General features: G+C 42.3%; 1 protein-coding gene across 1 annotated transcript in view; it reads right to left on the bottom strand.

Moving 5' to 3' along the window:
• The window catches only part of LOC311275321 (transmembrane protein 132D), a 37,615-nt gene that overhangs the window by 18,102 nt on the left and 4,657 nt on the right, over positions 1 to 14,856 (bottom strand). The window contains exons 2-4 of the mRNA XM_084383770.1: positions 13,310 to 14,237; positions 7,378 to 7,515; positions 2,462 to 2,633 (exon numbers count right to left, since the gene is read on the bottom strand). Of these exons, the coding sequence (XP_084239896.1) occupies positions 2,462 to 2,633; positions 7,378 to 7,515; positions 13,310 to 14,237 (1,238 nt within the window). The remainder of the gene's footprint in view (positions 1 to 2,461; positions 2,634 to 7,377; positions 7,516 to 13,309; positions 14,238 to 14,856) is intronic.

Genomic DNA, 14,856 nt, shown 5'->3' with positions numbered 1-14,856 from the left:
CCACCTTGTACTGTACATCCTTGCCAATGCTCAGCAGCAGCTTAGCACTCATACATCCCACAAGTTGCCATCAAATCTGATGTAGCTCTATTTTTAAACTTATACTCCTCCTTCAACATGGATTTACAACTACTTTCCAGTTTACAAGATGTCTGCTAACATCTTTTTAATCTATTATAGGTAGTCGCAGTGTGTGGATAAGAAGCTCTGGGTGATCAGTGTTTATTTTTTTTTCTTCCCGATGCTTGCGGACTAAAGCATCAGGCAGCACTCGGCAGATGTTCCCCGGCAGCTTCGCATTCTGAACTCTGTCGGCTTGACAGCTGCTGACCGCAATTCCAAAAGGACATGTTCTAGTTCAGACTGCGACACTGACCCAAACATAAGCCACTGGATCAGGGGGAGCACAAAATCAGAAAGCAATATCAGCGCTCGGCGGTGCTGGCAGGGCCACGCTGAGAGAGCTCGGCGTCCAGTGTTTCCACAAGCTCCGCAGTAATCTGGCTTGCTGTGATCAAGTTCAGCTCAAGTCGTTAAATCTGCTGCTTTTCGGAAAACAGTGTTATATTTACACTTGGTGGTAAGCCTTATTGTCCGTCCATTCATTCCTTCACTCAGTCAAAGTGTTAAATCCTTTATAGGGTTATGTGTAAGGGAGTTGAATGCGTCATCATCATGGGAAGAACATGCAAACACTAGAAGACAGGTCAGAAAATCAGGTCACAGTGGTTCACATGCAGCTGTAACAGTATTTTTTTCTGCTTTAACTATAAAGATGCACCCATTTTACTTTAAAGAAACAGCTACATCCATCTTGTGAAATAAGTCTATTCACACCACTGTTGCAGGAGAGCAAAAGGTTGTTGTTCTTAATCTATGTCAGGCATGAGTCAGAAAGGGGTGATGGATTTGGTCACTGGTGTGTGTGTGTGACCCAACATCCTATTATCTTTTGTGCACACGCTCAAGGACCTCTTGTGGTTCGTGGTTGATGTGATTCACAATTTTTGACTGAACTTGTCAATGACTAAATATGACTCAGTCTTAGTGTGCACAGCTTTTCTAGGCTTTGCAGCTGGTTGTGAATGCGTTGTGAATCACATCATCACATTAAAGCTTCACAACGGCAGCTAAAACCCAGTACATATGTGCCGAGACTGTGGCCATTATTAGAAGCGCCAATGTGAAGCGCCAACTATGAGACATACAGTATAAGAGGGATAAAAGAAGGAAAGGAAGAAAGAAGGAGGTGTTAAAAGTGCTAAAATGTTAAGCTATTTTGAGAGTGTTTGTTTGGTTGAGACTGTTTTGATGTGAAATGAGTTCACAAAAAAGAAGAAAAAAGGAAACTCAAGCTACACTTTGTGCACATACTGTAACATCATTTATTTATTGTTAGAGTACTTAAAACCCTGTAAAGTTGCAATAGGCAAGAATTTTAGATGAGCTTCACTAGAATCATCAACAGAGTGTAAATAACAGCTCTGACGTTATGACGTTTATGTATTGTGTTGCAAAGATAGTTAGCATGCTAACAAGTTAGCCACAACCCGTCCCGCTCTAAAGCTCCTGTGCTGAAAGTAGAACCATCAACACCCTCCCAGTTCTCTGTACTCCTGCCCGCACTGCTAGCTGCACGGCTAGGTGGGCTAACTAGCTAAAGCAGTAGTTAGCGGGTTACTATAGCGATATGCTGCCCCCTCTCTGTTTTGAGTGTGAATTGGACAGGTGGTCAATTCTTACATATTGCACCTTTAATGTGAAAACTGACAATACATGTTGACATATGATTGAGTTTCTTTATATGACATGTCACTTCTGAACACTGGCACTGAACGCATGACGCAGACATGATGACGTTCTGGCATTTTGCTTGGGGATATTTTCTCTAACTGGACCGATCACAGTTTGAACTTAAACCCCTGCACTGATCTGCTCTCTACTGAGAGCACTCTTCTAGTTTCCTCTTGTGAATCCTGAGACTGAAATAAAACATATTTGCTCCACGATGTTTGTTTGATTCATGCTGTCTATTGTACCATAAAATTGCCTACTAAATCTGCTGTCAACGAAAGACACGCATCGACCTTGTAATTTCTGGCGCTCGTATCGTAATGTAAAGGTTTCTGAGACGGGTACACGCAGCAGCAGGGAATCAGTCCAAGCACTAAAACTCATATTAACGCATCAGAGATAAAACTGTGATCACAGGAAACTTATTGAACTCTGCTGTGCGGCTGTGTAATAATTTGACACGGAGGAAAAACTAGATTAAAAAATTGATTAGCAACAAACAAACATCAAACATTCCTCAAACATCAGGATTAATAAGACTGCGATAGATAAAATAGATCTACTGTACACCCAGCAGGGTGTACAGTAGAGGCAGAGTGAGGCAGAGATTGTACTTTAAAGTCTGCATTTTTAACAGCACAGAAGTTAATACAGATATAGCCCTCACCATGACCAGAGGTGCCAGCCCCACATAGTCCCTCTGTGTTGTGTAGATTCGCATTACGCCCACATCCTTGACATTCCCGGGCAACTCCAGACGCCAGGAGATGGTCTGACTCTCTACCTGCTCGGAGACATCTTTTGGCATATAGTCCAGTTGTAAAACTTCCAAAAGACCCCTGTTTGACACAGACATTTTAAACATGGTTAGACAAGTTAAAGGTGTACTATGCAGGACTTTGGCAGTACCTGTTTTAAACACGCCATTAAAAAGGAGAAGTATAACAAGAAAGTTGGTTGTCGAATCTATTTCCCAGGTCTTCAATTACCAACACTGGCGAGCCACAAAGCCAGTCGATATTTGGCAACCTGAGAACGAGACTCAACGAACGAAATATCTATCTCCAGAAAAGCTGATGCCCAGAAATGTCCTGAACATGGCAAAATAATGAGAAAATAAGAACATAAGGACAGAGGGCGGAGTCTCTGCAGATACAGACATCACCACACAGTGATGATTGAGAGGGATTATTATTGTATCAATCAATCAGTCAGCCATAAACCTTCATTTATACTTCAGAGATCATTGACAATGACAAGCTAGAATTTCACTTAGTAGAGTTCATTCTTCCGCCAAGGACAAACCGTCCCCTTTTGTTCTCACTCATAGATAGCAGCTACCTAATTATTTTTTTCATCAAGACTCGCATTATTCCCTGAAAAATTAACAAAAATGTTGAAAAACACCCTATCTCGCAATGTTAAAAAGAAAATGACAAGAGATTGCTGGATCTGTCCCTTGACCCAGATCTGCAGCAAAAGTTAATGGGGTCAATTCTCCATCCAAGTTTCATAGAAATCCATTTGGTAGTTTTTGTTTAATCCTGACAAACCAACCAACGAATAAAACAAACAAACAAACTAACAAACAAAATTGTGTTACCTTTTTTATCAAATTACATTTAAAACAGAACTTCTACAGAAAAGCAGCCAATATGGCGACAAGTGGCTATTATCAGTCAATGGCAAACGCTTGGGTAAAGTAAACAAGATCAAAAAAGAGCCAGTGAACTCCAAATAATGCCAGTTACACTGCAAAATCTATCTAAAGTACGTTAACATTAGCTAACATTAGCCACTATAAGCTGCTGGTCATACCAATTACCAAGTTGAGTGAGGAATGATTTAACACTTTAAAATTCAGTGTTTTAGTTGTTATTTCTATGTAACTTCTCAAAAGTTACATAGTTTTGCTCTAAAATGCATTTTAAATCAAAACTACAGTTTACTTTGGGTGGGAAACTTTGAATAAACGTGCTGAGCCTGACATGCTGTACATGCACTGTAAATAAAGGCCACGCTGTTCCAAGATTCTCCCTAACTGACTCCAGATTAAGACTTATATTGCCAAAATTAAGCTATTACAGGAAAATTAATGATGAAAACTAAACTAAATGGGAATTCACATCAAGGGTTTAATTGTGGCGAGTAATGAAACATGAACAAGCGCTTAGTGTCGCCCACATACAGTTCAATTTCGATCACAATCACCATTAAATAAGTAAAACTGGGATCTTTACAGCAATAGTGGTGATTGTTAAGATATTGTGAGCGCATTATCTTAAGTTAAATGAGTTCAATCAGCCTGCAGTTAAAAAACCAAGACAAGCGGCATCAGTCGGAAATCCAACTGATGCCGTGTGTGGCCCTGTTGAATATTTGTTATTAAACCTCTGAAAACTGTCACATTTGACTGTCTTTTTTTATGAAACACCGCCTGGCGTCAAGAGACAAAGACGCCTCAGCAGGGTAGGGAGCTGAGATGAAGTGTATACTCTCGTGTTCCTCTGAGAGACGCCGCCTCTGAAAGTAAAAGAGACAGAAATGACTCTGAAATTTGCGAAAAACAAACTGCAGCGTTTGAACCGAGGAGCGAAAGCAATACACAAGAGGTCTCATTTCCATCGGCAGATGGAAGAATAAGGTGAGAGTGTGGAGGGAAGATTAAGTGAGCTGGCAGAGTCTTGAGCCAAGTATTCTGGTCAAAGGATTGTCAAAGAAATGGCATGTGATGTTATTTGATGCTGGAGAGAGTGTGTAGGCATACCTGCCAGGAGGAACAGATCAAAGGGAAAATAGAGCAGAATGTGAATAGGGCTGTGGCACTTTGAAGTGGAGTAAAACTTTGCATAGAGCAAAACAATGAACCTTTACAGAGCGTGCATTGCTTAAAACTTGCATTTCAAATTGGCAAAATAAAAAAAAAAATCTATGCTTCAAGGACGCACACAAACATACGAACGTGCAAGCATATTTTCGGGCATGAATGAAGCATTAGAGGCTGTACAAGGCTACGTGTGGCGCTAATGAAAAGGCACATGAAAAAAACACACTTTTCTCCTTCTCTGCTCGCATGCATCTGTAGGCTTTTGACTCTGTGGCTGAAGATTAAAAGCACACAACACAGAAATAATAAAATCAAATAACCATAATTAAGTATTTTACAGTTGATGCTCCAGGCAGTACACTCGCAACTCCAGCTGAGTGCAATTAGGACTTTTGTTTGGCTTATGAAAACCATTCCAGTAAAAATTCTTTTTTTTTTCCATCTCTGAGATTCTCCTGACCAACATGAAGCTGCTCACAGAGGGTCAGTGGCACCATGTTGAAGCTCCCCGGGATCTTCTGCTGAGCCATTTTCACTGACAAACACACAAAAATAACCTGACAACAGAAAATGGAGCCTTATAGAGAATATTTTTTGTCAGAGCAGAACAAAGATGGAGACAGTATGAGGTGTTAGCAAACCTTCCCAGCAGTTATGGGTAATTGGCCTGAGTGTGGAACAAGGAAAACAAGGAAAACAAGTATTATAGTGTATATATATATTTGAAAATGTCAAAGCTATTGACAATCTCCATAGTTTTTCTTCAACTGTTAAAATCTGTATATCTGTAAATAATAATTCTGTTGTGCTGCCATGTGAAATTAAGGGAAGTCAATGTTAATCTGTGTCTAAAACATGTGTGACTCGAGCATTTATACATGAAATCATGCAAATCATCGACTCAATTTCTTTAAAACGGTCCTTGTCTTCCAGTGTTTTCTTAAATCAAAAGTCCTCACACAGATTTTAAACAGCCTCAAAATACTGCGATAGCTGCGTGAGAGCTAGACAGTGAAACACAGAAGGGGTTAATGCCCCTGTTTCCTGGAAATCCATCTATTAGGGGGGACTTTAAACCCCTGGACGTATCATCACTTCAAAGCACAGTGGTGACAGTATGGGTGTGTGTGTGTGCCTGCATGTGCTGCATGTGTGTGTGAGCTCAGTACAAGGGACTCGACTTGGAATATCTCTCCTTCCTAATCTCCCCTTCTGAACGTGCAAGCGCTTAAGCCAGGATAACGTAGCCGTGATTATGGATGATTACGGATAAGTGGGTCGGACGGACGCCGGGTGGTGCGGGGTCTGTGTGGGCGGGAGGTTGCTGGGCAGAGGTGGCTGCTGGTGTGTGCCACCGCCAGCAGCATCTGGCAAAACTGTTGTAATCAACTGCTGTGTATCAGTTAGATCAGGCAGTAAATGTGATATGAAATCAATGTTAATTTATTAGGTCGATACGAGCAGAAGCACTTCAACAGCCCTTGACTTATTTTCTGCGGCTGCTTAAATGTATCATTTTGTGATCCTACAGAAAAGAGATGATAGCTAATGAAGGAAATAAAGTTTTTGAAGGAATTAAAGTTTCTAATTGAAGTTTTTCAGCTATAAAAAGACATTATCTGATGGAAATTGGGTGTTTAGATTGCAATCAAATATTTGAGATTACCAATGTGAATGTGAAGAGGAAAGAAGAGGATACAAGGCCCATTCCTACTGACTTCTTCTCTATTATTTGTTGTCTTTCTTTTTTCTATACTTTTTTACTCAGTCATGTATCTCGTTTTTGTATAGGGTATTATTAACGGGTGTATATGTGTGCGTATTTATGCGGTGATTTCATCAGCCTCCTTTGAGCGAGCCAAGTCGAGCTGTGTTGCATTAAGTCAAACTAAGTTGATTCTCCCTGAACTGAAAACAGGAAACTCCAATTATCTGCCCTTTATTGCCGAGCACCTGCTGTGTCCCATTAACATCTTCATTATATCCAAATGAAAAGTGAGCACAGCCAGGGACTAACAATGTTCTTGCTCCTGCGCTATCATTGTAATATTACTTGTCAGACACTGCGCTGACTTTGGAAATGAGTGTGTGACATCAGGTGTCTGTAGAGGTGGTCGGTCAGTCCTCAGGGATGTATTTTTTGCAGAAAAACTGAAAACAATGCAATATTATCTGCAGCCAACAGAGTGGGTTAAAGGAGAGGTTCGCCCAAAAATGAAAATTCCGTCATTATGTACTCACTTGGTTATGCTGGACGAGGTGTAAGGAGCCATTTTGTGTAATTTTTTTTAGGTTTTAAAAGAAGTCCCCGTCTACTTCAGTTGTTTAGGGGAATGCTGCAAAGCTGTTTTGCTGTGAAGCTCCAGAAATGTTTTGTAGACTACAAAACTTCACCCAGCTAACTACCATGCCAATGTAAAGTTGGGTTGAAGAAAAAACAATAACAAAAAAAACACAAATTAACTCCATACAGCTCATCCGGCATAACCAAGCCTCCAGAAACCCCAAGATCCCACCGATTTGAAAAGACTTAATTTATACCCTTGACATCTGGTCAAACTCATGTACCCACTTCAGATGTGCTAATGTTTTGAACTTAGCAGCTACAAAAAGGGTAGCGAAGGGAAAAAGAGAGTAAAAAGAAGTGACAGAAGACAGAGATTGTTTAAGTGTAGAGACAGAACATTTGAAAAGCCTGGTGAGAAGACACAAACTTCTCACAACGTGCACGTATACTGCGTACGCAGTGGACTGACCTCTTTGCAGTGATGGCAACCTTCCTCTGACAGACAACGGAGACGGTCGCTCCTCTGCCAGGCTCCACAACGATGTCCCACAGCGCTGAGTCACTGGGTCGCACAGCACTGAATGACAGGCCTGTTTTTACTGTTGCCCTGCAGCAAAAAGATAAACACAAAGTCCAGTTAGAGCAAAGCATGAATTTCATTCTCAATTATACATTTACTGTTTGTGAGATGTCTCATTAACTAATTCAATTTTGATGTAAACTGTTTGTTTTGTTTTTATTCTGTGCATACGTGCGCATGCTCTGTATGTGTTTGTTTCGTTCAGGCCTAATGAGGTGACGCGGCGACAGGCTGGCATGCAGCAGGCTGTCGGCAGACTGAGAATTAGCAGGAGCATTTATTCCCATTAGCCCTGGGGAGAAGTGGGAATCAGTTAATCAGATGTCAGACACACACATCACTCCACTGGGAGAGATAAAACGCTTATTATAAATAATGTGAATGGACAGTCCTCGAGGTCCAGCAATCACTACGCCTTTGTTATTTTTAAGCAGACGTCCCTCTGCTAAATTATTGTGTCAAATATCATCGGGACAGGGTCACAGAGCAGATATTTGAGCCACAGGCTGAAGAAGGATACAAGGGACCCGTAGAGCTTCTGATCCGCGTTTTAAAATGCAGGGATTCACTAATCTGCACTCGCACAGACACCCAGCTACGGGGCGGGAGCTTCATGTGTTTCCAAGAAGGCCAATTTCCTCATGGCAGGGATTCAACGAGGTGCTGGAAACGCTCCAGAGGGAACCCAGCCCATGCTCACTCAAGAGCATCACTTCGCTCCTGCGGTTTTATCAGCAGGATTTTCAGGCTAGGAATAATTTGAAAACCCCCGACCTCAATAAGGTGTTTTATTAGGTCTCCAAGAAAATGTGGCTGGATTGACGTCACCGAGACAATCTTGAGACGAGGCACGAGCTCCACCTGGCATCAGGTTGACTGTGGCCATGAAAAAGGATGCCAAAAGACCAACAAAGGCAAGCAGTAAACATTCCCGTTGAACTTTTCTCAAATGTCTCATCTGTTGATACCACACAGATCTACACTTTTGTTATGTTTACCACAAGTTTTGTTCTTGCGTCAGCATGTTCAGACACCAATTTAGAAATTATACAAAGTGTCATTTACTTTCGAGCAGCCCTCAGAAAGAGAGTCAGAGTACTCTACATAAATTTGATTAATTTACTTGGAAATCAGTGTTGAAATGCTTCTCTTTTTTTACACATTCGCTTCCCAGTAATGGTTTCGAGAGGCTGCTATTTTACAGCAAACAATCTGTCTCTGTTTTAACAACATGGAGTTTGTCATTTCAGCAACGAGGCCGTCTTCAGATAGCTGAAGAACATTAAAACTGACAGATGGAAAGACACACGCACACATAAAATCTATTCATGCCAGAGAGAGGGTCAGTTTGCATGCCCTCGTGTTCAGCACACACACACACAGACACACACACACAGATCCAAATACACACTTGACAAAAACTGATTTGTAATCAAACAGCAACCAGACTAATCAATAAGCATTGAGACGGGGTCAAGGTCAGAGTTGCTGGGCAGACAAAATACAGTGAACACACAGACAGACACACACACACACACACACACACACACGGAAGTAAATTGTCAAGCTCATAGTTCAACAAATGGTGGTTTAAAACACAGCTGGGCAGAGATCAAACTCGAGATCAAAACCTTGTAGCCAAAGGCCAAATTTTAACATCAGATTTTCATTTTAAATTTGAATTAATATTTTAAATACAACTAATATAAATATTGATTTAATTACACAGGTCAAAGCAGATCTAGATAACCCGACCCCAGTTTGTAAAGTCTTATCGTAATTTTTTCCGACTAAAATTATTATATCTTACTAGTCTTGCCACAATACTTGAATTTTTCACTTTGATAGAATTACCTGAATAATTTGATACCATTTTCAATACCAAAGAGAAAAAATTTCATTGAGAGCCAGTAGCGGACTCAGGACGTTCGAGGGAGCAGGGGCGAAGGGAAAAAAAGGGCCCCAGCTGCATACGGTGGGGCACCTGAGAGGAATCCGGGGAATCCGAATCCATCAGTGTTGAAGGCACAACATTTTAGATTCTAGTAGCAGTGAACAAAGGACTGTAGGAAGCATTAAATATCACACTTTTTTGTTTTCTTTAGATCAGGCCTATAAAAACAACACGTGAGGGTGTGTGCGTAAACTTGCTGCCGGAAAGAGTGATAAAGCGCAGCAGGCGCAGGTGTATTGATACTGCACAAATTGAGTATTGAAACCATTCAAAATTATTCAGAGTCACAATTTTCGCCAAAGTGCATTTATTATCCCATTTTCTAGCTGCTTGTCCAGCTGAGCACCGCGGTGACAACAGCACCTGACGAGCATCCCTCCCTGGGGTACGAACCACTTCAGCCGTCTCCCGTTGAGTGCGGAGGAGCGGTAACTCAATGCCAGGATCTTCCTGGATCACTGAGTTTCTAACACACAAGCAGACACGAGCCTCCCTGCAGAGAAACCTCATTTCGGCCACTTCTACCCTCACTCTTTGTCTCTGTCAGTCACTACCCACAGTTCATGACCACAGGTGGGGGACAGAATGGATATCGACCTGCGAAGTGAACAACTCTCCACTGCTGTTTTACAAAAGTCAGTCAATCTCTTTGTTTAAAAATGTCACGCTGGAGAGCTTCCAACTCTGCTGTTTGGCCCTTAATTTGACTGGCCATTCATGCAGAGGAAAAGGAGTGAATCTGTTGTTTGTGGATGTGGCATTTTGTGTCTCTCTCAGATTGAATTTAAATAGCATACTTCAACACTGTGTATCTCCACTGTGGTTTTTTTTTAGCTAAATGTGAGGCCACAAAATGTTTGACATTCAATCTGATGAAATGTTCTTAAAGGTGCACGAGAAAGATCTTCATTGACTGATTTTGTATGCCTAACCAAACTAAATAAACAAACTTACATCATTTTCATGGCTGAACCAGCTGAATAAACAAACTGACCTTAAAGGACAACACAATTTCGTACTGTTTTACTTTATTTATATGTGGCGGACCCTGGCACCTTTCTAGCTTCAAACAGTGTTCTGGACCTTATTTTCCTCTGAGAACAGCTTGTTTTATTCAGTTATGGAAAAAAGTAAATATTACGTAGATTGTATTATTACCTCATTCATATTGTAAATGTTAGAATATTGAGTTTGAATGTCCTCTTCAAACCGACATAGTGCCCTTTTAATATCACGTGACGACAATTTTGAAAATAGATTTTCAACACAGATGTGTTTACAAGCAGCCTGTGCGCTTAACAGGTGGGTATGGTGCCCTTGCAAACCACACACACACGCACAAATGTACATGCTTAATCCTGGCAGTCAGCGCAGATCATCTCTACCCCAAAGGGTTAACCTCTTGATTCATTTTCAATCAGGGCCACAGATTATCTGGCCTAACTCTGCTGGAGTGGACTCAATCTTGGGCCAAAGAGTGAAGTGGAGCAGGGATTTCTCCCAGGAGGAATCAATCACTTTGCCAAGCTCCTCAGAGCTAGCCTTCACTTGGACTTAACTGCTGGATTCAGTCCCTCCGTCTTGTCCAATCTCATTCGTGATGCGGCAGTAGGTCAGAAATACACGAACCGAAAATCACTGACCTGACCGGAGGAACTTCTCCAGCACAGTCAGGAAGTCGGATTTTGGGGAATTTCAGGTGGAGAGGCTGTTAATCCTTCCAAAAAGTCAAAACAACAGCAGATGTTAAAGGGTCAGCGTCTCTCCACCAAATCTTATTCATGTAATTTCGGCGACGCTGGCACGTCTTCATTCAGGTCACTGGGTCTGTGTGTTTGTGTGCGTGCAGGGATGTTCGTGGAAGTCTGATATTTGAGAAGAGCGCTGGGATTGACTGCCACAGAGCCACAGGTTTAACTGCTGTATGTGCCCTACGGATTAATACACATATCTTAACGTTTCTCTCCATTTGCCTGCGTCCCGCTGCAGATTACCGCGGCGTCGGTATGTTGTTTGCAGCATGATATCACTAAATCATGGGATTAGAGAGAACTTTGTCTTGCGTTTCAAACAAAACCATTAAGCTGAGTAAAGACTGGAAACGCAAACCTCCCGCGATGGCGTTACACTTTACTGATCTGCAGCGTTCTGATAAAAACAATTTTACTCCTCTCAGTGATGTGCATCAAAAGGCAGCAAACTGAAACTTTGAAGCAGATTGAACTGTGTGTTTCGGTGCGACAGGGCTGCTTTCATATTAAGTTCACTTTTACCCAAAGGAGTAAGGAAGATTTTAGTTATTTGTTTTCCTGCTCCATTAAATAGATGCATTATTTATGAAGTCAAATACCCAGAGAAGCTTGTTGAAATGTTAGTGGGATGTTGAGATATGAAAACCAGTGAATCATTTGCCAATTATTTCCCGGTTTATGGAAGAGTGCTCTCCGTAGCTCCCCCACTAACTGAAAAGTTGGAGGAGACAGGATATAACATGTCGGTAATTTATGAAGCCAGTGGAAACTGGCAGGCAACACAAGTCATGTTGGCACTCAAGCATTTTACCAAATGGCCTTGATGTTGAGCCCCATCAGTATTCAAGTGCCTTAAGTGACCATTTAAATGCATGGAGCTTATCCCTCATGAAGATGCTCAAATATACTGTACATCACAATGATTCAGTTAAGTCTCAGTCTCTTTTTCTGCTTCACGTCTTTCAGTGACAATTAAATTTTATGTGACTCCTCCTAAACTCTGCAAACTCAGCAACATAGTTGAATAACTATGATGTTTTCTAGGAATGGCATTTTAAGCTAAACACCCTCTTACTTTATTTAATTATGCAGGGCCAAAGTGAGACGTTAGTACAGTAGTATGTCGTACGCATAGTATGTGATTATCCTGGTTCAGTGTCATATTGGTCAAAATGGCCGATAGATAGTACAGCACGGACATCTGCGAATCAGAGAAGCTAAATAGCTGTCAAGATTTAATTTAATTAGTTGTTTTCTTTGTCGACTAATTTGTTGATTACTTTCTCTATTAATCGATTACTTGTTTGGTATAAAATGTCAGAAAATGGTGAAAAATATGGATCTGTGTTTTCCAAGGCTCAATGACATCCTCAAATGTCTTATTTTGTCCAAAACCAAAAGAGATTTAGCTTCCTGTCATAGAGGAGCAGAGAAACCAGAAAATATTCAGATCCAAGCCGGAATCAGATCCAATCCAAATTTGGCAATAACATCACTGCCAGGCACACAAAACAAATAGCTGAATTCATTTGTAGTGTCTCTTGCAGACAACAACTCTACAGAACAATACAAGATGTTGGGGTTATTTTACTATCCAGTGTTGAACTTTGCAACATGCCTTAATTTATGTGTGTCTTGGCCCAATATATAATACATGTGATGCTAGGATGGTTTGGTAACATCTCATACTGATGGCCAAAGACCAAAAGATAACTCTCTCATGTCTGTTTAGTAAATACAAAGCTACAGCCAACAGAAAGACAGCCAACAGTTAGCTTAGCTTGGCTCAACTGGAATTGCTGGAAATAGGGGGAAACAGCTAGCCTGGCTCAAAGGCAACAAATCCGCCTGTCAGCACCTTTAAAGCTCACCAAATAACACATTATATCTTGTTTAATCCGTACCAAAAAAAGTAATGAGGAGTTTTACGGGAGTTATATGCAAGAAAATGTCTTGGTCCTGGGTCTTGGCAACACTGCTCAAGGCCAAGAACTAGTCTGGCACATACCGTAACCCCCTGCTTATCTAACTTGCCAAGACAGCCTGTAAGCATATTTCCCAAAATATCATTTTTTTAAGAGCCGCTTGGTAAGGAAAAGGCATAAAGATTACTCACCTAAGAGTGAAAGTTTCCAGGGTCGACGTGCTAGCCAGGAAGACATAGAAAGTTGCAACGTCTGTGGTCTTCAGGGGCTTGGAAGAGGTCTGAATCACCACGGCGCCTCCCAGCCTCAGTCGGAAAAAGGTGGGATTCCCCGGTGGAGTTCTGAGCAGGTTGACACTTCCTACCCGCCTCATCGGTGTCCCTGATCCCCCAGAGTCTCTTCCTCTTCCCACTCCCACGCGCTGCAGGCTATCCTGTGGGGTGCACTGGCCTGTCTGATCCCTGCGACTCTGAAAGTAGACCTCCACCAGGTTCCCCTGAATCCCTTTAACTCCTTCGGTTCTTCCAGCTTCCCTGCTCGAGCTGCCAGATCGACTGGCTGAGCTGAACCAGACGGGTTCTGGCTTCAGCTGTGCCACACAGAATCCACCTGGAGTCACCAAGCATGCCCCACGAACTTCCCTCGTCTCCCAGAAGGCGTAGGCCGTCACACATTGAGCTCCATCCTTTGCCTTGACTCCAGCACTTTTCCTCCCATTGACTTCACCAGACTCCGTTCCTTCTTGCCCAACAGTGATGCCACTTTCTGTGGGCATGTGGAAGAGAATCTTGACAACAGGAGAAGAGGAACGAACCTGGCGAACCAAAATGACTGGCAGGATCCTGGGCCCACTGAGGAGCTGGTCTGGTTGAATCGGGGCATCCACAGTCAGGGGGCCGTATGAGGCGTTGACAGCTGGCTGGAGGAGCCCAGCGCTGGGACCAGTGATGAGAAAAGTCTTAGTCTGAGCCTTCAGGCTGGAGTTCCCCGTTGCCTCAGAACTGTCCTGCCTCAGAAACACGTGATCCACGTTGAGGACCTGAAAGTTGACGCTGGGATAAACTGGAGATGGGGTGGCAGACGTCCCAATGTCTTCAGGAAACATCTGACCTTCAGCAACTGGGAGGGGAGAATTTACAAAGAGAGATAAGTGTAAGTGTGTTTCCACAGCTGCCACAAAATCAGTCTTTTACTTTAACTGAGAACACTTGATCAAAGGGATCACAGCTCGAGACAGAATGAAAGGTCGATGACTGGGGTCGAGAATAGTTGGCGAGAGACAAGGTAAAGGCTTGTTGATGCAGTATACATGACTAATTTCCCTCTACCATTTAAGGGCCTTCGATCTACTTCCGGCAGATATTCGAGGCCTTATCACGCTGTACTTTCCTGAAATTATTTATTATATAGCCGTCTTATACAATCTGCTATTAGTGTAAATATGAGTCTGAGAGACAAGGACAGAAGGGGAGACATCAGCCACTGTCTACTTCATCCCCGCCTCCAAAGTCTCAAAAGTCAACTTGACAAGGCTGAAGGAGTGTTAAGGGGTTTTGCTCATGTAGGGAGGGTTAAGCTTGCGCTTGTCAAAGCCCTGTGCTTGCGAGACCACTTTTATGCACTTGGAACACAAGTGCTCCCTTGAGGATGGTTTTCAGCTTGCAGATGCTGCCCTGTGCACGCACATCACACGCACGTGCCGGGTTTTCTTGTGCGCTGGTTTTGAGACGAACTTAAA

This window comes from Pagrus pagrus, assembly GCF_965226575.1.
Source record: "Pagrus pagrus genome assembly, chromosome: 19".
In the NCBI taxonomy this organism is placed as follows: Eukaryota; Metazoa; Chordata; class Actinopteri; order Spariformes; family Sparidae; genus Pagrus; species Pagrus pagrus.
Note: the sequence above shows the minus strand (reverse complement) of the source record. Positions and strands in the feature narration are given on the sequence as shown.